This window comes from Labrus bergylta, chromosome 21, assembly GCF_963930695.1.
Source record: "Labrus bergylta chromosome 21, fLabBer1.1, whole genome shotgun sequence".
Taxonomy (NCBI): Eukaryota; Metazoa; Chordata; class Actinopteri; order Labriformes; family Labridae; genus Labrus; species Labrus bergylta.
The window spans coordinates 13,575,834-13,602,549 of NC_089215.1; the positions used below are offsets into that span (position 1 = coordinate 13,575,834).

Here is a 26,716-nt window from a genome sequence, read left to right on the forward strand (position 1 = left end):
AGCCACATCAAAAACTTGTTAAGTTGTCGGTACTTTTGTTTACTTTAAGTTTCACTAGATAAATGTAAACATCACTGAAGTGAAGTTCTGCCAAGGACCGTTATGAGTGATTGAGGTAGAGTCCCGTATGCTGTGTAATGGTTGAAAGTTCCTTAAAACCTGCAGTCCATCTTCATACATCTGTTTTTCTGTGGTGGTCAGGGGATGTAAACATGCGTCGTTTTAAACAGATTCATGAGCCTGTTTTGCAGCTCCACAGTGTTCAATGGTTGTCCATACTTTTCCAAACTCTTGTTGCCCTCCAAGCTTCCTGCAGGTCACGTGACTTAGAGCTATGAATTGTTCCCTCGGGGAGGCAAGTTTGGACTCCAGTGCTGCAAACATTTATCTGCCTCCACTGTAGTATTAATAAATGAAAAACAATGAGAGCAAACATCAATCCACATGTGAAAAGAGAGGCTCATATGAGTTATAAACACATAGCTCAAAAACAGATAGCTCATCACTCTTATTACAGAAGATCTGCATGTGGTTCTGATCGGTTTATGAGATTTGTTCATAATTGTAATATTTCCTTCACAGCCGAAGAGAGAAGTGGACATGCCAGACCCAGAGGACTGTCAGTCTTTCAGAGACAAGAGGGAATACTTCCAGAAGATTGGTGAGTAGATCGGAGACGCAGGTGATATAATGAATCTTTTTTTTAACGCGCTGTTAGACTTTTAAAAAAGCCTTCAAAGTGGGAAGGACAGGCAGAGAGTAAAACACCTTCACTCCTACCTCTGTGACAGACGGGACTGGTTCAGTTGAATCCAATATTTATTTATATTAATTAGCTTCCTTTTTTTAACTCGAAAATTTAAGAAGGGTCATCTTACCTGTCTTAAAACATTGTGTTTAAGGTAGTAGCGGGTTTAAAGTTAAAGCTATAGCGACACCCTCGAAGAGTTTTACAGGAAGAGAAAATACAGTAATTTAATGTAAAAATACTTAAAAACTCTTCATTAAAATATATTTGGCAGATAAATATTAAACAGATAAACGCTGGATTAAAACCAGGATATGTATTTTCTTTATTTCAAGGGAACTTGAACTAAACTAGTTTTAATATTTAGAGCCTCTTTCAGTCATGGGTCCTAATTTTTGTCAGCAATATGCCGCCCCTTTTTGTACCAGATCACTACACCACTGCTGTCAATCCTTTTATTTTTCCGTATTAACCAAATATCAGATCTGCTGCTGAGACTCTCTGAACCATGTTTGAGTTTTGACTTTGTGACTGAGTGTTTTTGAAGTGTTATGACAACGTTACTCTCCTGTCCTCCAGGTTCTAAGCCTCCCAGTAAATCCAGAACTCCAAAATCTCAACCGGCCCGCTACAGTCCACCCAGACAGCAGAAACACTCCCCCCCATCACCTCACCCTTCACCCCCACCCACAGCACCGAAACCTGAGGGTGAGAAATAAAAAAAAGTCAGAGATCATATGTTGTCTAGTCTGCTCATAATGAAAACACAATCGTAAATTAATCAAAGCTTTGATTTTTCACAGTGAGGCGTCCTCGCTCTCCCCCTGCCAGACAAGCAAATCCCCCGAAACCAACACCCCCCCCTTCCTCTCCGCCTCAGCCGGAGCCCACCTCCAGAATCCGAGAAATCATCAAACTGTACAACAGCAGACCCGCTCCAGAACCCAAACCCTTCGAGCCTGTCAGGTCAGTTAAAGCGCTGCTCCATGTGACGACTACACGCACACCCATTTCGGAACTATGTTTCCTTTTATCTCAAATCTCACTGGACCTTTACACCCTCCCAAATGTGAAACCATGGTATGAATCATTTATTGTCTGAGCAATTTTGCGATAAATAGACGTTTGTATTTCTTCTGGGATTGCTATGCAGGTAAACTGAGGTGACTGTTAAATGGACTTCAGCTTGCATATTTATTTTCTAGTCTTCTGACTACTCAAAGTGCTTTTACACCACAGGTCACAGCTACACATTCACACACTGATGGTAGAGGCTGCTGTGTAAAGTGACTAATCCCATTCATACACATACACAACTCGGGGTTAAGTGTCTTTCCCAAGGACATATCAGACATGTGGCTGCAGGAGCTGGGGATGGAGCTCCCGACCTTCCGGTTGAGAGACGACCGACTCTACCAACTGAGCCACAGCCGCCCATTTCTTCCTCTTCATGGAAACGCTGGAGGAGAGTGGAGGCTTTTAGTATGGCAAACAAGCAGTTTGTTTTGGTTTCATGCTGGGGCTCAACGGCGACATCTACGAGATCAAAAAGGCGCACATTCTCCCTTTAAGCGAAGCCAAAACCATCAGACGACTGACCATAAAGAGTTATTTTTCCTTACAGATCAAATGAGTTGCTGTTCTACATCTCCTGGGACTGGTTCATTTTTCTCATAAATATTAAGCCTGATCCAAACGTATGATCCGAACACTAAGCTACTCAAAGTCAGACGCAGCGGTAGACCAGCAGATCTCGAGTTCTGCGGAGGGCGATGATTGCTTTTGTCAATGGAGTTTGGACTCTTCGAATTAGGAGCAACACGATTGAATTTGCTTCATTCATAGACATAATAACTTTTGTTCTGTTTATGATTCTACAGAACTTCTGCACGACATTTTGTGAAGAAAAGTGACCCCAAACAAGAAGCTCTGGACAAACTGAAAAACAAAGCACCAGTGCAGCAACAGACGGTCAGCAGAACTGCAAATAAAGATTTAATAAAAATCATTTTTCTGGTTAAAGGCTAATGTTATGTTTTCCTCTTATTTTTTCTCTTAGAAACAGTGGAAGCCTCCTCCACCACTCGCCAAACCTCCTCGGCGCAATCATTCCCCTCCTCCCTCCAACAGCGGCCCCCGCGTCATCTCCGACACCATGAGGCAGAAGCAGCGCTCCCTGCAGGACATGTTCCGCTCTCAGGACAACCAGCATTCTCCACCTTCTCCACCTGATTCTCCACCCCCGCAGTCTCCTCCTCCTCCTCCTCAACAGCCGGCGCCTGTCCTCCAGAACATCCCGGAGCCCCCGCCCATGGTTGCACCGTCTCTCTGTGGGTGTCCTGCCTCATGTTCTAAAGACGTTGTATAAGACTAACAAAGGATTATTAATCTTTTAAATGCTGTGAGCATGTATGTATCCAAGGTGATCTGATGTCGGAGACCTTTTTGTGTTTATTAGATTCAGAAGAGTTAGCAGATGAGGACGGCGTTCGCTCACAGCTCCACCCGTTCTCTCCTGGTGTTCACTTGTCTCACTCCAACGTGCCGTCAAAACTTTTCCTGAGAAAAGAAGTAAGACAAGCACACAAACATAAACTCTACACAAGAGTTTTAGGCAAAAAGGAGAGGAGGAAGAGTTTTAATAAGGGTAATATCAGAAGAGCAGTCAGCCGCCTGCACTAACAGGCGAAATGTGAAGCAACTTGTGACGTTATACTTTAGGAAAGGTGTCACAAATAACTGAATACTTCCTCAGCCTCCGTACAGGAGGCTGACTACTCTTCCGAAAATCCTCTTGAAATTACATAAAGGCTTTATTTTAATGTATTTTGGAAACTTTCCATGTGACTGTAACACAGAATAAATTACAGCTGTGTTCATAGTGACACAATGTATTCGTTAATAATGCTTTTTACTGCACATGAAATTTAAACTGGAAATGTCCAGTCCTCTTTTCTAACCACAAGTATCTTTTTCTTTTGGTCATTTTAGGTGTTTTATCCCAAAGAGATGTTCAACCGGCCCTACATCCTCAATCTGCTGTGTGAACAGGTTAGTATTTGATACAAGTGTCATCTTTTTCAACCTGATTAACTTCAGTATGACACAGGAACGAGTTTGTATCCTTTATCAGGGCAGGTGCAGAGTCGAGCAAATAATTAACTAAAACAAAGACAAATACATTTTTGCAGTGTGCGAGCCTTCTTTGTCTGCACATTCAAATCAAACCCGTCTCAGTCTCTATGTGTGACACTTTGCAGATCATGAGGGACACTTACTCTGACAGCTGTGAGAGGATCAGCAGAGAGGAGAGGAAGAAGATGAAGGACCTGCTGGGTGAGAGTTTTTGATAAACTATCGTAGACGTAAGGGAGACATTTGGTTCAATGTTAGTTCAATAATCGCTCAACAGCTTAGTCAGTGGCTCTATGCTTCAAACATGAAGATGTAGGAACCCCTCTGGTGTCAGTTTATCTATTTGTTAATAGACTTCTTTTTACAGTCTATGCTTTATGAATGTAGGTTTTCAAATTGAATCTTACAAGTAAAGATGACTTAACAAGCTGTAAGACTTTCATCAAGCTTGCTGAGAGACATTTCCTTTTTATGAGTGTCAGATGTGCAAAAATGAACAAGTAGTAAATGATGAAAGAAGACTTTGTGTGATCAAACTACAATTGAATTAAAGTTGTACGTTGTTTTAGAAAGGGCTGTTTTCATCTAATCATTGTAAAGATGTGAAGAAAATGGCAGTGATAGTCTTGACAGGTCTTGATTTAAAATCCAAAGCCCCCCCAGTCGGAGACCTTCAAACAGTGGTCTCTAAACCGGTCTTCAGACCAAGATCTATGTTGAGTACAGCAACACGACTTCATACTACCTCACCTGTCAACAGTACACCCAAACATTAAGTTATAGGGCAGTGCCCAGAAATGACCCTGAAGAGGATTCTGCTGAGTCCTATTTTGATTCATAACAGACAGTTTGCTACATGAATAACATTGAATCACATCTTTTTTCATCCAAGCAAACTTCAATGTGGGAACAACTATCAGCACCATCGAGAACGAACACATGAAGAAGAGGATCGTCATCGCTGCTCGAGACAACTGGGGAAACTACTTCACCCGCCTGTTCCCTGCGAGGGTGAGCACGCAAACATGTTCAGGATAATGTGAGAATTCAGTGATGTGGCAGCTGAAGCACAGACATAAATGATACACCAACGTTTTTAAGCTTTAAGAGTAATATTTTTTAATACTTTTTTCATCTCTGTAAAAACTTTGTATTTCCACAAAGTGTCAATCTTATTCAAGTTGATTAGAAAGTTTATTTTTTATTTTTTATCATTACTTTAACTCTATTGGGCCTTTTAGTGCAGATCTTATGTTTTTAATATATAATCACAGGAAGCATTATTTTGAACTCAAAAAAACCATTGCTACTCCTGTGTCTTTTAGTGCTTGTCACCAGGCAAGGCAGGCAACTGCTTGGGGCCCCAGGCCAGTGTGGTGGCCCCTGAGGGTTGACGAACTTTAAACCACGGCAGTGGCTCAAAATAAGCAAATTTAGCAATGACAGTAAGAAACCTCCCTAAGGGGGTTCAATCCGACACCATTCACTCTACGTGCATTATTTCTGCGGAAATCAAAGTTTGTAAATAAAAGTCACCAAAGGAAAATGAAGAAGAATTATCTGTTGGGGAGTGGAAACAGAAAGAGAAAGAAAGAGGTAGAGGAGAATCGGGACACTGGCAGACATAACGGTGATGGACGCCGGTTTGAGGGACCCAAAGTTAATTTTTGCCTGGGGTCTTAATGAAGTCTAGAACGAAGTCGGCACTGTCTTTATTCCTTGTGATCAGTCCACAACCATATTTGTATTCATGCATCTCTGTGCACGTAATCAAACAGCTGCATTGTGTTTTCTGTTCACCTGTATCGTATCTTGCTCTTTTGTTGTGGCAGTTGGGCAGTGGGGATGCTCAGGTGCTGGGTGTGTCTCATCGTGGCATTCGTCTCCTGAAGGTGGTCAGAGCTTCAGGCATCAACCCCAAACACCTCCATCAGCTCAGGAGCTACAGGTGAGCGTGAGGCTTCACAACACTAACTTTTCACAAATACCTCAGTCACTCCTCAGTTTCATTTATGTCTCCACACTGATTTAAGTTTCATAGCTGCTAATGTTGAGTTTTTTAATTCTGTTTCGAGAATATTTAAATGAGATAACAAGATAACTGCTCAAACGCTCCAATCATAAGACGCCAGTTTACTGAACAGCTTGTCACAAGAAGTGTCGCGTGTCAACAGGGCAGGCAGGCCACATCTTTGGGCCTCTGGGCAAGGAAGCCCCTGAAGGCAAACAAACTCTAAACCACAGCAGTGGCTCAAAATGTGCAAAGTTTGCAATGACAGTAGGGAACCTCCCTATGGAGGCCCCATTTGTCATTCTGCTGCTGAATTAAAAGTTAAAGACTTAAAAGTTTGTCAGCGAATGATAGAAAAGGAATGATCCATCTGGTAGTAAAGAAAGGAAGAGGAAAAATAAAGTAAGACAGAGTTTATGACTTTTTATTGCTTTATATTTTACATTCTACTCATTTAAACATGTGCTCCTTTTCAGTAGAGATCAATGTTCAAAGGTGTTTTCAAGGTAGCTATCAATTTTTGCCAAGGGTCCCCACTAGAATCAAGAATATCCACTGCTTGTCACCACATTGCTTGTTCAGGCAGACAACTCACGTTTGTATTAAAGTACTGTATTTATCGACCTAATCACTCCTCACAGTTTTAATATACATGCAGAAATTTGAGCAGTGATGGGATGACGATCTTAAAACCCCCAACCTTCATATTTAATTCAAATAAATATGAACTCAGTTCTGCATTTGCACAGTTTTGCAGAGCTGCTGTCAGTCGACCTGCAGGGAACAGACCGAGTGCAGCTGGAGCTGAAGAGTGAAAACTTAGTGCTGCAGTCGTCCAAAGCTCCTCAGATCACAGCCATGATCCAACTCTTCCTCCAAGAAGTCATCAGGGTATTCCTACTCAATATTTGATAACCAAACTTCTTCTCTCCTTTGATGGTTTCGGAGCATCTTTTTCTCATGTGAATCTTTCTCTGTGCTCTGAAGGACTCAGGCCATGTGGTCGCTCTGAAGAGTTTTGTGACTGATGATAAAAGTCTGCTCAGCTTCAACAGAGGTGACATCATCAAACTGCAGCCAATGGAAAGACTTCAGCAAGGTACAATAAATATCCAGATGCAAGATTCTCAGACTGATTTACTGATATTTTGTTGATTTGTAGACTCTGCATCAGTCTGTGAATCTTTCTGTGTTCTAACCTCTCTCCATTTTTCAAAAGCATCTCCAATATTGATCCTAGTTTGAGCACGTTTCTGCTCGTGGAGCTTATTAGAAACATGCAGAGGCTTTTTAGGTCGGGTACAATCACTTCTATCTGAACCAGTTCTCTTGCCCGCTTCCATCGAGGCAACACCTGTTGGTTTGACCTGATAACTGGTCTCATATCTGGCAAACAGAGGTGCGTCCAAAACGGCCGTGTGGGGGTGCCTTAAAACCGCCTACCTTCTCTGGTCCAAACAAATCCAGAGCATTCAGGACCAGAATCTAAAGTTAGAAGGAGGACTTACTGGCTGCTTCATTGTTGCTCTTTTCAAAACAAGACCTTCTATTGTCCCACAGTCTTGATGGAAACTGTGTAGGGAACTTGACTTTGATCCCGCTCATGTTTTCTGGCACTGTGTGAAAATAGCGTTGCAACCTGCAACAACTGTAATGCTCTACAGTAGGACTCAATTTAGATCATTTTTAAGAGGTTTGTGCAGAAAACAACCGCTCAGTTTCCTGCAGAAGGTCGGTTATGGTGTGCTACATCAAATCGATTTTTTCGTTTATGTTCCTGCAGGCTGGTGTTTCGGCATGTTGGCAGGACGCTCTGGTCTTTTCTCTGAGGATCTCACCCAGCCGTCTGCAGCCCCCGACTACCATAACCTTCACCTGATCAAAAGAGATGACCTGAGGAAAAGCATGAGGAACAACAGACCTGTGAGGTCAACTAACGGCCCGCCCTCAGGTCCCATCTTCAGACAGACAGGCAGCACTGAACCAGAGCAGCCCAGCAGAGAGGCCTCGCTCCGGGGCTCCATCCAGGGATCAGACCATGAGCTCCTCTCTCCCACTGCTGAGTTTGCAATGAAGTACTTCAGGTATGATGGGTGAATTCTAACTGTTGTTTATTATGTTTAGATGGTTTTAGTTGTACTCATGAATGTCATTGGCTTATTATGTGCGTCCATTATTCGTTTATTTCAGAGCTGGGACAAACGGTCTGCCAGACAGTGGGAGGGGTTTTTCACAGGCCATTCAACACACAGAGGTAAGACAGTGAAATCCCTCAAACAATTCTACAATTCACTTAGAAGATGCTTTTATTCAAAGCAACCATTCATCCATTGACATCCATCCCTCCATCCCGCCATCATGCATCTAACTGTCCATCTATATCCATTCATCCATCCATCAATCCATCAATCCATTCCTCCATCCATCCATCCATCCATCCATCCATCAATCCATCAATCCATTCATCCATCCATCCATCCACCTATATTCACCCATCCATCCATATTCATTTAACAACCCATCCATCCATCCCTCCATTTATCCATTCATCCATCAGTCCATCCATGCATCTATCTGTCAATCAGTCCATCCATCCAACCATCCATCCAACCATCCATCCTAATGCCAAAGCCCCCCTTAAGGCCATCCTGATGTTGTGACCTGTTTATCTATAGTGGATGGTAGTGGTAATTTATACTTTGAATTTGAATATAAGTTTGACTTTTTCTGGCGCTTTAGGCTCTCGCCCCTGTCAAGTATCCCGTAATCCAAAAACAACAACTAAAACTTTAAAAACTACGCACAGCTTAACCTTGTTTTGTTTCTGAGAACGGCCAGAGGGCCAGCCCCAGATATTCTCAGGATCCTCGATGGTTCATATGTCACAAGCATGTCAGAGATGTATTTCCTGAGAGAACAAAAACATTTTGAAATTGATTCTCTGAGTCGCCATTGCAAAGGTTTAAGAATTAGTTTAATGTGGTCTGATTTCATAGTTTTTGCCATATTTAATATGATGAAGTCGCTGAACAACTTTTGAGAGAACTTTGAACAAACCACTGCAGTAATCTAACCTGCTGGAAATAAAGACACAAGCCTTATTCCTCTGACCTTAGCAATGTTTTTAAAATTGCTAAAAGCAGAAGAAGTAATGAGTTCTTGCTTGACTCTTAGCTGTAAGAGAGAGGGACTTGTGGTAAAGCGGACTCTTGACTTTTGTTCCCGTGGCCTAAAGACAATTATTATGTCTGTCTTATTTCTGTTTAGCAGAGAAAATGATGCTGCATCTAGTCATTGATTTGCTCAATGCAGATTTATAAGACCCATCATTTCTTGTGTATTGTGTATAATTATGGCAATAACTATATGATATGAAAAGGTTTAAGATCAACACTGTCATTCAGGGAGCTCCAGCATGCCTGTGTTTTATTTACTGGACTGTTACTAAGATGTATACCATCATTTGCATAGATCTAAGTTAACTATTTTACCCGATTATTACATTTTTGATAAGTTATGTAAATACGTATGTTACCCTTAGATCTGTTTTTCAGGAGATCTTGATGTAACTGAAACTTTCCTGTAGAAATTAAACAAACTAACCTCATTGTGTTTCTCATCCAGGCCCCCATAACTGAGTCCCTGATCCTCTACAATGATCCAGAGATCAACGACCTGTCTGTGCAGAGCTTCACACGTAAGAGCAAACCAAACTAACCATTCTAGCACAAACTTTGAACCACTGTGACTCTGTGACTCTGTTACTCCGTCATACTCACATTCATCTGTCTCTGCAGACCTGATGCAGTTCATGGGTGACATGCCTTTGAAGAAGAAAAAAACAGAGTCTGACTGTCTGAACCACATCCTGCTGGTCAGTGCTCGCTCAAACAGCGTCTCTAACAGACTGAATAGATTTTTTAGGTTTCAGTTCATCTCCGGTTTTGATGCTATTTAAAGAAGAGTTTCTCTGTTCTGTCCAGTTAGGGAAAGAGAAGGAGCTGCTGAGAGATGAAATCTACTGTCAGGTCATCAAACAAATCACAAACAACCCAACCAAGTGAGTGTCTGACACTTTTTCACAACATTTTCAATACATTCTGTGTATTAAATACGTGCTTTTCCTGTAATAACAGAAAATAATGGAATCTGGAGCATCACAATTTAACGTTTCCATCTTAATATATAAGAAGTTTTACAGTTGATCTAATAACTTTTAATGCTGTCCTCCCATCTTCACAGAGTGCCCCAGTCCCCTTTTTTCAGTACTGCGTCACTTTGGCAGCAGGCCACAGTTCTCTCCTGAGAACTTTACTGCACTAGTTCACACAGAAGCCTTCAGTTAAAAAGAAACCAGTTAGCCCGTCTCTAAAACTGCACTACTCTGTAGAGAAACAGGATGCATGTTTTTGGGGCGGCTATGGCTCAGTTGGTAAAGTGGGTCATCTCCTAACTAGAAGGTTGGGGGTTTGATCCCCAGCTTGGATCTGTCCTTGGGCAAGACACTTAACCTCAACAGAGAACTTTGGTGGGCGCCCAACTGCACCAAGAGAATTCCTCCATAATGTTGCTTTTAGTACAATTAAATGATTTTTATATGAATAAATCATTTAGTAAAAATAATATCAGAAGCAGGCAGAGATCATAAACCCAAAACATTTTAAAAAAGGAAAAAATGTCTATTGACTCCAAAATTATACAATTTTTGTAGACTACCTTTATCCGATTCTTGTGCATCGTCTCCACAGGTCGACCTGTACTCTTGGCTGGCGGATGCTCAACCTGGTGACCGGGTTCTTCCCCTGCTCTGGTACTCTGCAGCCGTACGTCACACAACACCTGCAAGTCATCTCTCAGGACTACGAACACCCGTACCAAGGTAGAAGAAACACTACACAATGAAGAATGTCTTTAAAAACTTTAAGAATATCGGACAATTATTTTGGACGTTTCTGTCCGTGAACACACTTTTCTATAACCTTACATTTACCCTCAGAGCTGGCGTCTGTGTGTCTTGATAGCCTTCAGCGCTCTCTCAATTTCGGTGGTCGCCGGAACATCCCCTCACATGAAGAGATGGAGGCAATCATGGCAAGTTAACCTACTCACAGTCGACTTGTATTTCATACGTTAAATGTATTCAATGTCTGTTTACTTCTGTTCTCACTCTGAGTGTGTGTTGACTTTCTGCAGTCTGGTAAAACTTCTCGTTGCGTTTCCATCGAGCTGCCCGGAGGAGCGAAATACCCCACGAGGATTCGCAGCTTCAATGTAAGATTTATTTCTACCAACTAATCAAGAATGTGAAAGAAGCCGGCGCTGTTTTTGTTTAAGTCATTGTCTGCTTGGTTATAATTTCCTTTTCTTCCTCTAGTTGGCAGTAGATGTGGTGACAGATTTCTGCAAAGAAATTGGAATCTCAGATCAGGCAGAAATCAAAGAGTTCGCCATCTTCGCCAACAGACTTCCAGGTAAATGTTTCTACCTGATTCACAAATCACAGGTAGACTTGAGTTATGAACTGTTGCTTCATGAACTGGTGTGCATATGGACAATTAAGTCTGATTCCTCGCTTCCCTGCTCCTCCTCAGATGGGATGGTGCGTCCGATCCATGCTGAGGAGTATGTGTTCGACTATGTGCTGGACGACGGCTCCATCTCTTTATCTCTGAGGAGAGTGATGTGGAGGAGCCCCCTGACCTTCGCCAATGATATCTATGCAGACTTTCACTACAAGCAGGTGACCACACCAGTTCACAAACATTAGGAGAAGTAGTACCACTGGTGGAGTATTTATTAAACTGTTGTATGTTCTGTGTTTGTGTGCAGCTCTTGGGTGACTTCATGAGTGGGCTGCTGATGCTTCCTCTTGCTGCAGATGGTTCCCCTTCTGTCCAGCAGGTGGCAGAGCTGTCAGCGCTGCAGCATCTGGCTCAGGGACTGATGGACCCGCCTTCAATGTGAGACAAAGAAGACGTTATTCAAAAACTGATCCATTTAGGAAACTTGGCTGTTAAAGACAGAGAAACAACACACAAACATAACCCTCAGAGATAGAGGAATAGGGTTGTCACTATACCAGATTTTTAAACTGTGGCATGAATCTAGCAAAATCAAACTCAAGTACTTGTTTCAATACAACAGAAACAAAATAGAAGTTTCAGGTACCACATATTGGATAATTTCTTGGTTTTATCTACTAAGGCCTGGCACACACTACACACATTTTTAAATCCTAAAGGATTTTGGATATGTGAGAGATTCCACACATGACGACAAGATGATTAACATTTCAGTTCTTATAGTGTGTGGTGTGCAACGAGACGACCAACTCAGCATACCACACACTAACCGATTAATTCACCAACAACCAGAGTCTTGACTATCAAAACGTGTAATCTTCAAATGCGAGTGAACAAACTTGATGGTCAGGCTAAATGTGGCTAGCTGTTAGCTGGTACATCCATTACAGTAAACATTTTGGTCCAACTCCTTTCCTCATCAGTTGGATTGTGGTTTGTTTTACAGACACGTTACATAAACACTCGTTTTGTTGCCACAAATAAACAAGTCCATCCTGAATTTATGACATCTGTCTAACTTTATGTTTTATGCTCCTTTTAAAACATGTGGTGTCAAAGTTTTGAAAACTTTGAAAACCTTTGAGATGATACAAATTTCTTCTGAGGTGTATAGTTTTGTATTTGCTACTTCAGATAGTTTGAAGTAGCAGCTGTGAATGTAATCACAGCAGGGAATAAACTTGATCAAAGTAAGTCCAAATGAAAGAGTTTGATTTAGCTATTGACAGGCTGAGATTTTGAGAAGATAAGAGGAAAAGTAAGTTACACTAAACTGTTTAAATCCGGTCTGCAAAAGGATGCAGTGGTTAGTGGTGTGGCCTCACAGCGAGAAGGTTTTTAGTTCAAATCCCCATCAGACAGGAGCCTTTCTGTTGGAGTTTGCATGTTCTCCCCGTGGGTTCTCTCCAGGTGTTCCAGCTTCCTCCCACAGTCCAAAGACATGCAGGTTAGGTTAACTGGAGACACTAAATAGAGCCCCCCTGCAATCCTTAACTGGAAATGTGGCATAGATAATGATCAGATGGATGTTTAAATCAGCATTTGACTCTTCAATAAATATGTATTTCCCTGTTTAACCTTTTACTGAACTGATTAACAGGCTGAACTAAATATGAGTGATTGTATTTCTCTGCAAGGGAGGAGATTAAGGATTACCTGCCGAAACAGGATGGGCTCGAGTCTAGAGTGGAGGAGATCCTCTTCAGCTGCGAACACCAGATAGCTGCCAAGCAGTCCCTTCAACCACAAGACGCCAAAATACAATTCATTGGTGGGTACTACTCTCTCCTCTCCTCTCCTCTCCTCTCCTCTAGAACAGACAATGATTTAATGATGATCTTAATCGGGTTCCTTTCAGAGGTACTCAGCACCCTGCCTCTGTTTGGCTCCAACGTTTTCTTGGCCAAGAAGGTGAGCCAGCGAGGCTGTCCGTCTCCATGCTTGGTCAGCATCAGCCAGGAGGGGGTGCTGTTTCTTCACCCAAAAACACAGGTACATGCAGCGCTCCTGAATCGATTGTATCCACGTTGAATGGAGAAAATATGTTATTCAATCAATCAGAATGTTTGAATAAAACCATTATTTTCAATAATACATGAGTGACAGAGCACTATCATCCAGGGTCAAACATTTTACCATGTTAATAATATTCAACCTTAAAGGTCCAATCTGCAAAATATCTTCTGAATGAAATGATAAAGTGACCTTACTATATGATCAGACATGAAGGAAACATGCTATGTTGAAGTGCTGACTGTTGACAACAATGCAGCAGCCAGTATGTCCTCCTTCTAACTTTAGATTCTGCTCCTGAATACTCTGGATTTGTTTGGACCAGAGAAGGTAGGTGATTTTTGGGGCGGTTGTGGCTCAGTTGATAGAGTCGTCGTCTCTCCACCAGAAGGTCAAGGGTTTAATCCCCAGCTCATGCAGCTACATGTCCAATGTGTCCTTGGGCAAGACACTTAACCCCAAGTTGCTCCAGCTGCTTCATTGGTGGAGTATGAATGTGTATGAATGTGATTAGTTACTTCTGATGGTCTGTTTACTCAGCAGCATCCACCATCAGTGTGTGAATGTGTAGGTGTGACATGTGGTGTAGAAGCGCTTTAAGTAGTCAGAAGACTAGAAAAGCGCTACTCAAGTTCGTTTACCATTTACAGTCCCTCTTGCTTGGATGCAAGTTATTTGTAGCTCTGGATGTCTGAATGTCTGTGCACTTTAAGGTGAAGAAATGACAATAAAGGCTTTCTATTCTATTCTAAATTTGAAGTGTGAAGTACAATGTTTGTTTGTAGTTCAAAACCCTCTGACCCTTACACAAAGTGTTTTTTTGTTTTTTTTTTATCTCTGTGGGGATTATTTTGTGATGTTATGAGACTATAATAGATTATGTAAGTGTGCGACACTGGTTGCCAACATTTGTTCTATTTTCTTCTGCAGGAGGTGGTGTTTCAGATTCTTCTGGCAGAAATTCAGTCCATGAGCACCGTCCGCCAAAAGAAACTTAGCAAAATGCCGACTGTGGACATCCATTATGGAAAGCCAGTCCGTCTCCAAAAAGTCACCATTCATCTCAAACAGGTAACGCCTCTCACTCCACGACAAGCTTAGTAAAATCCTGTAGTCTGTGATGCGCCATGATTTTCATAACCTGTAGTCAGAGGCGCTGCTTGTCAACAGGCAAGGCAGGCAACTACTTGGGGCGCCGGACCAGTAAGGAGGCCCCAGAGGGCAGACAAACTTTGAACCACAGCAGCGGCCCAAAATGTGCAAATTTTGCAATGACAGTAGGAAACCTGCCTAATGGGGCCCCATCTGACAACATTCACTCTGGTTGCCCTGCTGAACGCTGGTGGGAGGGCCCCCTAATTAACTTTTGCCCAGGGCCCCGGCAGACTCTTGAATCACCACTGCATGTAATGTGCAATGTGTGTGAATCAGGGAGCATTTTAAAAGGGCGTCTGTGGCTCAGTTGGAAAAGTCTGTTGTCTCTCAACCAGAAGGTCGGGGGTTTGATCCCCAGCTCCTGCAGCAACATGTCCAATATGTCCTTGGGCAAGACACTAAACGCCTCTGCCATAAATAAACAGTAGTTACTTTAAGGTGCTATCTGCTGTTGGATTTCTGCATACAATGATATGATGACATCTTCAAACAGGAATACATTTGTGAACTGTAAAATATATGATATGCAATAATCCAAAACATTTGTGATATATTCTCAGACTTTATTTTTTGTGTCCTGCAGGCTAAGGAGCTGTGCAAAATCCTTGCTCTGATAATGGAAGAAATTATCCAACCGTCGTCAGTCAGCAGCTCCATTTCAAATCGCCTGTAGACACACACTTACACACAAACATTTCAGACTCACACATTTCAGACTCACACATTTCAGACTCACACATTTCAGACTCACACATTTCAGACTCACAGTCACACAGAGTCGAGAGGAGATTCAGTTGAACACTTTCCTGTTTTTGTGAACCATTTTATTAATGTATCTTTGTTTGCGTATCCTCACATCATGATTTAATGACATGGAATGATTATGACCGTGAATGCACATCAATAACGCAGATATATTTTCTCATGTTATGTTGAAAACTTGCAGATGATTAAAGAAACTTAATTAGAGGCAGTAAGGATCAAAGTGATTCACCGCATAATGTTTAAAGATCTTCATTGTTAATTTAAGTAATGCTAGTGCAAGTGATTTTTCAATGATGTCATGGAATATAAGTGGGTAATTTATAAGTATAAAAGAAAAATGACTGTTCATACAATCTCTTGTTTTTTTTATTTCACCTATTTATTTTTTATAGTACTGACATGAAGTTAGAAAATAAACAACAACAACAACAACAACAACAACAAATGCTATCAGAACATTAAGAATAAACGACAAGGTCAGAAACATCACCCCCCCCCATGTGTCTCAGGGGCCAGCTTGAATCCACCAAAGCTTGATGGCAGACAACATTCCTTTGAGGATTTGTAATCACTCTCACATGCCTCCCTATGATTAGCTATAGAGACAGAAAATAATTGAAAAGAACAATGCTGTGATTTTATTTTTTGAATCAGTGATTAATTTAGTCTTTTTGAGTTCTTGTAACATTTGATTAACAGTTATTTGAATTCAACTATCTGGGAAGGTAGGGAGGTAAAGCATCTTCTGTTGGACATCTCAAACATGACAAGAAGGCAGACTGCTCCAGTTACATGTCCGAGCCCGGTATGTTAAGTACAAACATTTAGGCAGGATGAAGGGACCAAACGGGATATTGATGTAAGAAGCTTAAGAGAGGGAAAGCAGGAGAGTCCAAACAAAGATGCAGAACAAGCGTGGCCCAACGTTTGAAAATGCATACCTTTTATTTCATCATAGCTGCCCTACCACTACATAAAGAACTATGTAAAGTACAGAAACAATCTACTCATTAGAAAACTTTCATACTTCGCAATCGACTACGTCAGATTTGCCAAAAAAGCATGTTAGCTCACGTTTAACAAATCTAACCAGATGTAGAAGAACCATTGACTATATATTAATAGCCGATGCCTGAGTGACATCACTCATCTGTTCCTGGAGGGGGCGCTGGAGTCCTATCAATGGCGGTCTCAATGCTGGAAATGCTGTCTCAGCTTAATTTTTAGTCAACCTAACGACAGGCTGAGAGCTGGAGCTAAGGCGGGTTTTAAACCTCCTGACAAACCGTTACATAGTGCCCGCCTGTCAATCATGTCAGCTACATGCCTTATTGTAAATAACTCTTATCCTTCATAAAATCAAACAGATGAGTCATCAAAAAATCCATCCCCCGTACAGTGTGTGCCAATCGAGACATGAACTAATCAGACGTATTTGTTTTTTGAACTAGGCTGTAAACATGTAAATCTCCGTAAAAAAAAAAAAAGCTTTTTAGAATGGGTGTGTATGTGACTTCCTGTGCTTCTGCAGCCAGCCTCTAGTGGACACTCTAGGAACTGCAGGATTTTGCACTTCCGCTTACATCGGCTTAATTTTTCAACACCGGAGCTGGTGTATTTTGGCAATATAAAGAGTATGAAAGTTTGGCAATTACATAGCATCCATGGTCTCAAAACTGATTTAAGCTTTTAGTTGGAGCATACTTTGCACTTCATACTTTTGCATTATGTTGCTTTTATGCTGCCTTGCTGATGTATAAACAGGTTGGATTTGAGTTTCTCAATGTCAAATTTAGTGATTTTTTTCAAACAATATTTTATATTTTGTGAATTTTAAAGAATTAAGTAAGCTTCAAGTGGGTTGCATAGAAAAAATATATTTCAAACTTATTAAGAATGGAAACAGAGCAAAAGTAGGTCCCTCCAGAACCAAGAGGAAACATTGCATGGCTCTCCAAATATTTCCATCACTTTCTTGTGCTAGCAAACAACAGAAGAAAAGCTAAAACCTAATGTGCAGTGGGATGCACTACCAACATTGTTAAGCTGTAAAAGCTAGGCGTGTGTAAGCATTTAAATAGAAAAGAAATGAGATGATGATAAAATTGGATGCAGACAGAATCATTAGGACCAATGAGAAAACGGCAGCATCATGTTTAGTTTCAGACTGATTGCATATTCTAAAGTGCAGCTAAGAAATGCCGGGTTTTTATCTTCTGATTCTGCTGATTCTGTGAAATAAAATGCAAGGTATTTCATTTCTGGCTTTTCTGTGCAGGATTAACTCCAAGAAACACAGCGTGAGGAAAGGTGACAATACTGAGTTCTTCCTCTCTGGTCAGCATAAGAAGTTTAAATACGTATTTTTGATTCATAAATGTCAAGTTTTTAGCATGCTACAGGCATTTTGTAAACATTTCAGCACTTGACTGCATACTGGGCATAGTGTTCCAGAAAACGGTGCATTGCGTTCTGCCTACAGGCCCTGGCCATGTTACATTGGCTCCCACCACCATGACTCACATTAGAGCCCCGCTATGAGGAACAGTCATCTTTGGAGAGTGTGTAAGCAGGCCCAGCCGGGGCTGACAGCTATTGATTTATACACAGAAGCAACCTGACCTCAGATCCTCCTGACACAGAGCCGTCTGCAGTGACGCAGCCAGAAAGTTAGAGCAGAGCGAGGCCTGTTTGTGTGTACGGTCGAGACTACCAGACAAGCAGGTCGTTGTAAGATGCAAGATTTTTGGACCTCAATACAATGGGGAGACAAGTTAATATTCATTTTACATAAGTGATGTCGTCATTGTCAGAGAATCTTTGGCGCTTGAACTCTACAGAGACAGAGGGTAATCAAAGATGTCTGCACTGAGCAGCAACAAAGATCTATCCCCGATGGGAGGAAGAGAGCTGATCGAACTGTGAAGACTTTGGTTGACGGGAAGAGGGCTGATGATGTCATCTGAGGCTGACGGAATGAAAAAGCTGATTGAACTGGCTTTGACGGAAAAGACTGAAGATATCGTCTGAGGTGTGATAGGGAGGTGGTGGGTCGCAAGTAACGACGATCATGTCAGTATTGAAGTTATGCATCATAAGGGTGCTAAATTACTTTATTTCAGACCATAAGGTTCATATCATACGGAAGCGTATTGCAATTGTGGGGATTTTTTTTTTTTGCCAGGTGTTATTACGACATAAAGATTTCATTATAACAAGAAAAAGATACTAGAGGGTTAATGAAGTTTGCATTGTGGGAGGCAGAGGAGGGAGGAAGATCAAAAGGCAACGATGACCAAGGTCATTGATTTGATTGTGTTTTATTTTCATCTTGCTCAGGCATCTGAAGGCGTTAAGGTTGTTCAGACGGAAAGAACACTCTGACCTATTTGACATTGCGTTCTTCCTCCAGGATCAGTTAAATAGATATGGTATGCTTCACAGATTTAAAGTCATGCATATGAAATGCATTCAAGCTGGCTACGTGGTGTCTTTACGATCAGGCATTTACTGAAAATACTTTAACCCCATGAAATACAACTCAACGCAGGCGATACAACGGAATCGCCTGCCACGGCGTTTATACCGAAATGTTGTAATGAGCTGCCGCTGGTGTACTGTGCACTCCCATGAACAAACCTGCACCTCCTCATTGCCACCATCCTAATGCTTTTCTCGTAATAATGAGATCTTCATCTCTTAATAACGAGATCTTTATCTCGTAACAGGAAACCAGGCACAAAAAAATAATCACCACATGAATATAATACGCTTCTGTTATGTCATCATAAAAAAAACACAAGAAATATAATTACAGGACAACAATAAAAGGGATAAAATCACTACAGTTCACAATTAGTCTCTAATTAAAATACAAAAAGAGACGTTCGCGCCAGTGTTTCCAGAAACACGAGGAATACCTTGTGTCACTTAGTGTGGGCGGAGTCAGAGACATTATGATCACATTTTCTGAATCAATTAATCCACACATACATTCATAGAAACCACTGTTTAGTTTTCTGTTTTTCTCTCTGGTTCCTCAGTCTGCAGTGACACAACGACACAAGCTCCTGTCAGCTGCTCATTCCTACACGCTGACTGTAGAGTTATTGTTAGGGTTACAGTCTTGTACATTTTAACTTTCTGTCAGAATAAAGGAAAGAACTTACTAACTGAGCTCTGCTGGTCTAGCACACATTAACTTATTACCTTAACCTTTTTCTGACTGCAGATTTGTGCTGAGTTTAAAGTCTGTGGGAAGAAGAAGCATTTGAAGAGTTAATTAGCAAAAAACAGATCATGGGAGAAAAGCCCAGAGAGTTTTGATTACCACTTTAAAAACACCTGTTCTCTGATCTAAAATCTGTTCCGGTGCAAAAACCCAACAGCCTTTATGGGGAAAACAATAGGCTAGATGAGTTTATGAAAAACTCCTCTGAATAGTAAAGAAGGCAAACACAAAAATGTATCCAAGGCACTCTGTTATTAATTCATGTCTTGCCACATCTAGCCATGGTTTCATTCCCCCCTCCCCAAAGAGCGCATGTTTGCTGAGGACCCACGCAGCGCTCCTAACCAGTGATGCTTTGTACATGTCAGGCAGCCTACGGGGAACTGGGTCAAAGCTGTACAACTGTCAGTCTGAGTGATATTACCTGAAATAAACAATAAAAAAAAGTTGATGAAAATGTATAAAAACAGAGCTATCTGCTTTTGCAAACGAGCTCTTCATTTAGACACTTTGCAAAAGTGCAAGACTTTTCTACGGTGGCTGGGAGGTGTCAGGGGAATGCATTTACAAAAACGCTTTGCAAACTCCACAACACAAGGAGTGTGTCCGTTATTATAGACGGACACATGAACATGTTTCTGACGGACTGTTTTTCCAAAGACGGACACGACGAAGTATGATAACTGTCGCTATGTGATTTTTTTAAATGATAAATATTGTCCAATGTTTTTTTATATTTTCATATTATGTGACACAACTTTCATTGTGGCTCTTTTGCATTTGTGTTGTGGAGTTTGCAAAGGGTTTTTGTAAATGCATTTGCCTGACACCTCCCAGCCACCGTACTTTACAGTAGAAGCAGTCCTGGAATCGAGATGTAATTTTATTAAACATTAGAAATGAAACCCTTGTAAGACTTGTTTTTATAAAAGGTTCAAAAATATAAGCTACGACCTAGTTGGTTGTTTAGTTTTCAGTTTTTATGAGCTGTTGGGAAGATCAATGTCAAAATGCATAAAATATTTAACATGCTATTTATAAGTCAGCGATAAATAGGGTGATTGTAATCTGGGAACAGTTTCTTTCTATGATGCAATGTCAAAATCACTTATAGACTCTTTCACCAGCTAAGACATTAAAGGGGAACTTAACCAACTTCTACCCTTACGTAAACACGACACAGTCATAAGAAGTCTGCCCCTCTCTTTAAAAACCACTGTAGCCCAACACACTGAGTCTGCACCCGCTGGGTCACCCTGAAGAGCTCACAAAAAAAATTAAAACAGTCGTCACAATGAATGCACTGTTAAAAATGCATCAGCTGTGGCATCCTTTTACTTTATATGCAATCTATCATGATACCTATTGCTTTGGCACTTTCATTAATCCCAATAATTTATGCATCAATTTGAATGCATTTCTTAGATTCTTCTTGGATCAATATAACATACCACTCATCATTATTTTCAAGCACTTCTAACTGCCCCAAAAACAGATCAGCAGCCTACCAATGAGACAGTGCAGCATTGCTCCTTACTTTAAGGAAGTGACAGCGTGTTTGTTAAGAGCATTGTGCATATTTTTAATCATTATCATATTATCATAAAGGCATTCCCTTAACAGCTATTATAAGAACATTTTTCAGTGAAAGCAGAGGCACTGCTTGTCAACAGGCAAGGCAGGCAACTGCTTGGGGCCAAGGGCTGTCAAACTTTAAACCACATCAGTGGCTCAAAATGTGCAAATTTTGGGGGGCCCAATCTGACAGCGCTCCCTCTCGCCCTGCTAAGCGTGGAATGCATTTTTAATTTGAAAATCAACATTTGTCAATGAATGTCACCAAAGGAAAATGAAGAGGAGTTATCGATCAGGGATTGAATAAAGAGAGAAAGAGGAAGACAAGTAAGTGTTGGGAAACAAGTGATAAATGCTGGTTGGAGGGGCCCCCAATTAATTTTTTCCAAGGGCCCCAACAGACTCTAGACTCGCCTCTGAGTGAAAGTGGGCTTCTTGGTTAAGCAGCCACTCTCTGCAGTTAAGATTACAGGTTTCTTATTTCAAAATAAAACCATAAGCAAGCGTACACATTTTTAGGACCGCCTACTCTAATCTTAGCCAATCACAGGACAGAGTACTCTGACGCCGTCCAATCACAACACGCCCTCATCCAAGCCAGAACGCTCCCTAACAACATGGCTGCTGCGGTACAGTGTCCGACCAGAAGTACGTTTGCACTCGAGGGAAAATCATCAATTTAAGGAGGATTTTAATAACAAAGACCTGAATTTGACCAGAGGTGAGTTTTCGGAGTATTGCTGTCATCAACGTGTTGTGGGGTTGAAGGTCCAGTTAGGTCGAGGGCTCTATTTTTTATTAGCATCTGCCTTTGACATCTAAGGAAGGGAAGGGACGTCAATTGCTAGCAGCGATGCAAGCTACTCTTTAAATCAACTCCTTTGCATTAAATTATGTCAGCATTATTTCTTTTATCTCGGAAAAACATTGCTCAGGATATTTTGCCAATGCCAAAGCGTTGCAGCAGGCTATGGCAGCTGTCACTATCGACCCTTAAGGTTACGTTATGCCTGTCTTTGTAAGTCTTCGCCAATTAAATCAACAACTTATCGAAATTAACTGGCAATTTGGCAGCAGCTGACATGTTAATAATGACATACAAGCTCTGTAATAGTTGTATTCTTGCTACGTTCAATTAAGAACATCTGTTTTTATAGATGAAAATGGTTATAAAGCATTTTACGATTAAACATTGGATAGTTTCAGATTTTTTTTTTCGAGACAGTGAACGCAACGTCAAGATTTACGTTTAAAAAAAAAAAAAAACTTTATTCAAATAATTAAAACTTACTCCAACAGCAGAAAAAGTCCACACATGACTGAAAAAATTGATATAAATATAAACGAATAAAATAACGAGTTTTTGCAGTATTTTATTGTTTCTATGTGGAGCTTTTAGGGAGGATGAGAAGACACTAAAGTGGGGTTAGTGTTTGGCAAAATTGCTGGGGTGTAGCCTAAATTGAATTTTAGTGTAAAAACGAGGGTTGTCAGCATCACCTAGTTAATCGCGATTAATTAAAGTCTGAAATTATTGCATTACATTTTTTAATGGGATTAATCTCATGCTATTTTGTCACTTTAGTCTCCCCGTAGATAGTCGTCCTCAGTGTCTCCCTGTAGTCTCAGTGAATGTCTCATTTAACTTTCACAAACTCTTGGACAGCTCAGCTGGCGAGTCCAAAGTAATATCCACCTTATGACATCACACATTGACCTTTGTTACCCTTCCTTTGAGCTGTTTTCAGTTTTTGATCCGTAGTTTGTTCCTTTTTCTGTGGTTAATAAGTCAATGTCGTAACCTTCAAACTACCAGAAGGTCCTTACTTTATTTCAAAATAAAAGCAGGTTTAAATTTAAACAGCAAGTAAAGTACTCTTGGCTTAGAACAGTACTAAAATGCAATAAAAAAGCCAGACAATTTCTATTTTTAAATGCAAAATAATAAAATTTGCGATTAATTGCAACTATCTATTAAAATTAAGTGATTTGACAGCCCTTGCAAATACACTCCTTTTGGGAGGCACAAAAAAAACCCCAATAGAATTTGATCTTAATTTCTTAAAAAACACATCAAGCTCATTTTTAAAGGTCTGACCAAAAGAACATCCCAAAGAAGGTGTGTTATCACTTCACTTGTGCAGTGATTAAAGGAAGAAAGAGGTCAAATGTTGCCCCTGTATTTCAAAATAACTAAAAAAAAAAAGAACTTATTTCAGAGACAAATTTAGCACCTTTATATCCAGTCAAACGCGTCTTGTTAAAGCTAGCAGCCCTCCAGTTTACAACAGTGTAAAAGTTATTCTAAATAAATACATTGGGAGGTTTACTAAATGTGTCCCTTTGGGTGGTTAATTTGCAAAGCAACTTCCTGCACACTGTCTAAAATGCACAAATATATCGGTAACGTGTGTATTTGTGCAATGAAGCCGGGGTCACCCTGTTTGCTCTCAGTCTGATTGTCAGACACATTCACTTTTAAGTTACTAATTGATTTTTGAGCCAAAAGAACTTGAGGAGCGTCAGTTTTTGCTGGTCTGTGGATTTAATTTTACCACCGACTCTTCTCTTTAGCTCAATGCAGCTTTGGTTAAAATTTGACTAAAGATCTGGAGTTCTTTTTTTAAAGCTTCTGTTCTTCAGAAATACCGACAAAAGACAAACAAAACAGCGACACTAAAAAAGGTCACACTGCCATCTTAAAAAAAAAAAAAGAGGTAAAGAAACGAATCAAGTGTTCAGGAGTTGATTGCAGTGTGAGTTTGCCTCGGGATCAATAAAGTATCTATCTATCTATCTATCTATCTATCTAGGTTTAAATCTATCAAACTTTTTCAATATTTATATTGACAAAAATTATATTGTGATAATTATCGTTTTATCGCCCAGGCCTACCCATATATACCAGTAAGTGTATTGATGGTCAGGGGTAGAGTCCAGGAGACCAAGATAAGTCAAGGCTACGGAGGGAGGGTCAAGGCCAGGATTCAAAGCATCTAAATACAGAACAGTTGAAGATACAGTACAACGCAAGCAGTTCCCACAGTTTGACTTCTCTCCTTCTTAATATACTCAATAAAAGGTCCCCAAATCTTAAGAAACGTGAGATGTGTGTTTAACAGTGTATGCTGAAACATGTCTTTTAAACGTACAATGTCAAATTTTATGACCATGTTTACATTAAAATATAAAAAGTTAATTAAGAATTGACTAAACCTATCTTATATATATTGTTTTGTTGAGTACTCACATTACCTCAAATATCTCCGACAGTTATCAAACCAAGAGAAATGCGTCATTTTAGAGTTGTAAACGGGACGTGTCTTGTCTGGCGGTGGAATCTACATATTGTAACTTTAACCTCCATGTTTTGAAAACAAGGAGGGGAGGCTGATTTCCCCTCACTCAAAATAATTCTTTATGCTACAACCAGACTGAACCTTTAGGGCTTGTTGTAAAGCAGAAAGACGAAACATGAGCAGAGAAACCCAACATGACAGAAAGGCTGTCAGGAATTAGCTGTCTGTTAAATATGTGGCTGTAAAGCTTCTGTACTTTTTGATACTATCAGTCATGGTGGGATAGTTGGAGAGGTTAGAGAGTTTTTTTTTCCTGTATCGTGTTTTACATCTTTAAAAAGTCCTACCCTTTTAAGGCTTAAACTATCAAATTAAAGTCCCGTCATGGTTCATGAGTTTAGGTCTTCCATCTTCTTGATTTTAAACGTGCAGTGTAGAGGGTGAAAGTCTAAATCCAGCAGTTGTCAGCTTGCTAATCCTCAAGATATTTTGAATGAGGTGAAGTTTCCTTTTTTTTCAGATTACATCAGACAACCTTTAACCTTCAATTGTTGCACCTGCTTATTTTTAGTTATCAAGATCTAACCCTGTGTAAAAAAAAAAGTCTTGTAAGGTCCTCAACTCAAGATACACAACCACGATAAATCTCACTTGCATGCACTTCTACACGTGTTGTATCACCAGTTAAAGACTAGGAATGATAAGTAAGAATAGAAAACGTAATCGAAGTTAAAGGCAGTCTCTTAATACCCGTTTACTTCTGCAGTGCCAGTGTTATTTTAAAGTCCATGAGGTGGGGAGACAAATCCAGCGAAAGTCGTTCAGCTTGCCTGACGAGGATTAGCTCATTAAGCTTACCTTGCTAGTAGTAATGTAACCTGTTTTAGAAACGTGTCTCAGCTGCACTGGAGTGCCAGTTCTAAACAGGGATGGCAGTGTAAGTGTGTGTTGTAAGGTGTGGTTTCACCTAGTTTGCCACCTCACAGTTCACGGTGATAGAACCTCTCAGGTAAAGAGTGAGGCAAAGCGAGGATAGTAATCGGCCCCAACAGAAACCTCTGCCAAAATCAGATTAAGCAGATCTCTGAGTCACAAACAAAGTCTGAAGGCTAAAGGTTATTTTCCGTAACGCATTGAGCTGCATGTTAATAAAGTTGACTTGAACATTTTTCACATCAGCACTCCTGAAAATATCCAGATGATATCAGGAGGACTGCTCCGGATATTCTCCTCTGATCTCTGTTGCTTGGTCTGGCAGTTCTGTGTCGTTCTCTGTACGTCATGTCTTGCATCATCCCCGTCTGACCAGTATTGTGGTTATGTGAACAACTAGACCAGATGTAGATATTTTCAGAAGTGCACATGTGAAAAAGTCTGCAGTAAATAAATCCATCAATCCATTACGTTACCTTTTTGGGGGTACTTTATATTCTTCAGCAAAAAAAGATATCATGATGTGTCATTATATGATTGTTTCGCAGTATATCACTTTTCACACATTCTCTGTATCATGATGTTATGGTTATTGTGGCCCACATATCGCTTATCCTATTGTATCCTAAATTACCCTGCGATTCTCACCTCTAATAAACATGGTACACAAGTTGACAGATACTAGAATTCCTCCCTCACTACACCTTTTCTATTCCTACCTTCAAAACTGTTAAAAAAATCATGTTAGGATGCGATTGCACAAAGTCAAATTGTATCCCTGTGAATATTTTGCACACAGTACTGGGCTTCTTCAAACGTTGCCCTTTTCTGTCCGTCTTGACTTTGCTTGTGTTACCAACACGCTCTCTGGTGACCCCAACAGGACCGTCTCTGGGTTTAATCTTACTAGAACAGTCTTACTCTGCAGTCGGTGCACCCTCTCACCCTTCAGTCGGTCTGCCTGTTGTCTCCTCTGTTTGGCTGAGCTCTTTCAACTCTTTACGAATGTAGACTGCTGACTCTGGAGTTCATTGGTTTTCTGTGCCAAAGGAAGCTGCTTATGTGGTCAGAGCGAGTGTTGAGCCTGGTGTCAGTAGAGTCAAGGCCACGGCCTGCTTTTCAATAGAGCTGTTTAACAAACATCTCGCTGCTTTTGCAGTTGACCCGACACCATTCAGACTAATAGTGTTAAAACTTTTGACTGAGCGGGTTGAGCTGATATGTTGATTGTAAAATCTTTCAACCAGGATAAAATTTGACTTGAAACAA

General features: G+C 40.7%; 2 protein-coding genes across 3 annotated transcripts in view; both read left to right on the plus strand.

Moving 5' to 3' along the window:
- myo15b (myosin XVB) overlaps positions 1 to 15,755 on the plus strand; it is a 50,012-nt gene extending 34,257 nt beyond the window's left edge. The window contains exons 41-67 of the mRNA XM_065949662.1: positions 589 to 661; positions 1,328 to 1,456; positions 1,552 to 1,714; positions 2,629 to 2,719; positions 2,808 to 3,078; positions 3,207 to 3,319; positions 3,740 to 3,799; positions 4,009 to 4,084; positions 4,776 to 4,894; positions 5,716 to 5,831; positions 6,644 to 6,785; positions 6,882 to 6,993; positions 7,678 to 7,978; positions 8,085 to 8,148; positions 9,519 to 9,591; positions 9,692 to 9,768; positions 9,878 to 9,954; positions 10,643 to 10,773; positions 10,891 to 10,985; positions 11,088 to 11,165; positions 11,269 to 11,365; positions 11,486 to 11,634; positions 11,724 to 11,854; positions 13,114 to 13,247; positions 13,335 to 13,468; positions 14,420 to 14,560; positions 15,228 to 15,755. Of these exons, the coding sequence (XP_065805734.1) occupies positions 589 to 661; positions 1,328 to 1,456; positions 1,552 to 1,714; positions 2,629 to 2,719; positions 2,808 to 3,078; positions 3,207 to 3,319; positions 3,740 to 3,799; positions 4,009 to 4,084; positions 4,776 to 4,894; positions 5,716 to 5,831; positions 6,644 to 6,785; positions 6,882 to 6,993; positions 7,678 to 7,978; positions 8,085 to 8,148; positions 9,519 to 9,591; positions 9,692 to 9,768; positions 9,878 to 9,954; positions 10,643 to 10,773; positions 10,891 to 10,985; positions 11,088 to 11,165; positions 11,269 to 11,365; positions 11,486 to 11,634; positions 11,724 to 11,854; positions 13,114 to 13,247; positions 13,335 to 13,468; positions 14,420 to 14,560; positions 15,228 to 15,317 (3,237 nt within the window). The 3' untranslated portion in view covers positions 15,318 to 15,755. The remainder of the gene's footprint in view (positions 1 to 588; positions 662 to 1,327; positions 1,457 to 1,551; positions 1,715 to 2,628; positions 2,720 to 2,807; positions 3,079 to 3,206; positions 3,320 to 3,739; positions 3,800 to 4,008; positions 4,085 to 4,775; positions 4,895 to 5,715; positions 5,832 to 6,643; positions 6,786 to 6,881; positions 6,994 to 7,677; positions 7,979 to 8,084; positions 8,149 to 9,518; positions 9,592 to 9,691; positions 9,769 to 9,877; positions 9,955 to 10,642; positions 10,774 to 10,890; positions 10,986 to 11,087; positions 11,166 to 11,268; positions 11,366 to 11,485; positions 11,635 to 11,723; positions 11,855 to 13,113; positions 13,248 to 13,334; positions 13,469 to 14,419; positions 14,561 to 15,227) is intronic.
- A 6,063-nt stretch (positions 15,756 to 21,818) lies between these two features.
- Positions 21,819 to 26,716, plus strand: part of tmem94 (transmembrane protein 94) — a 43,337-nt gene continuing 38,439 nt past the window's right edge. For both annotated transcript variants that reach the window (XM_065949511.1, XM_065949512.1), the window contains exon 1: positions 21,819 to 21,936. The gene's annotated coding sequence lies outside the window, so the exon portion shown is untranslated. The remainder of the gene's footprint in view (positions 21,937 to 26,716) is intronic.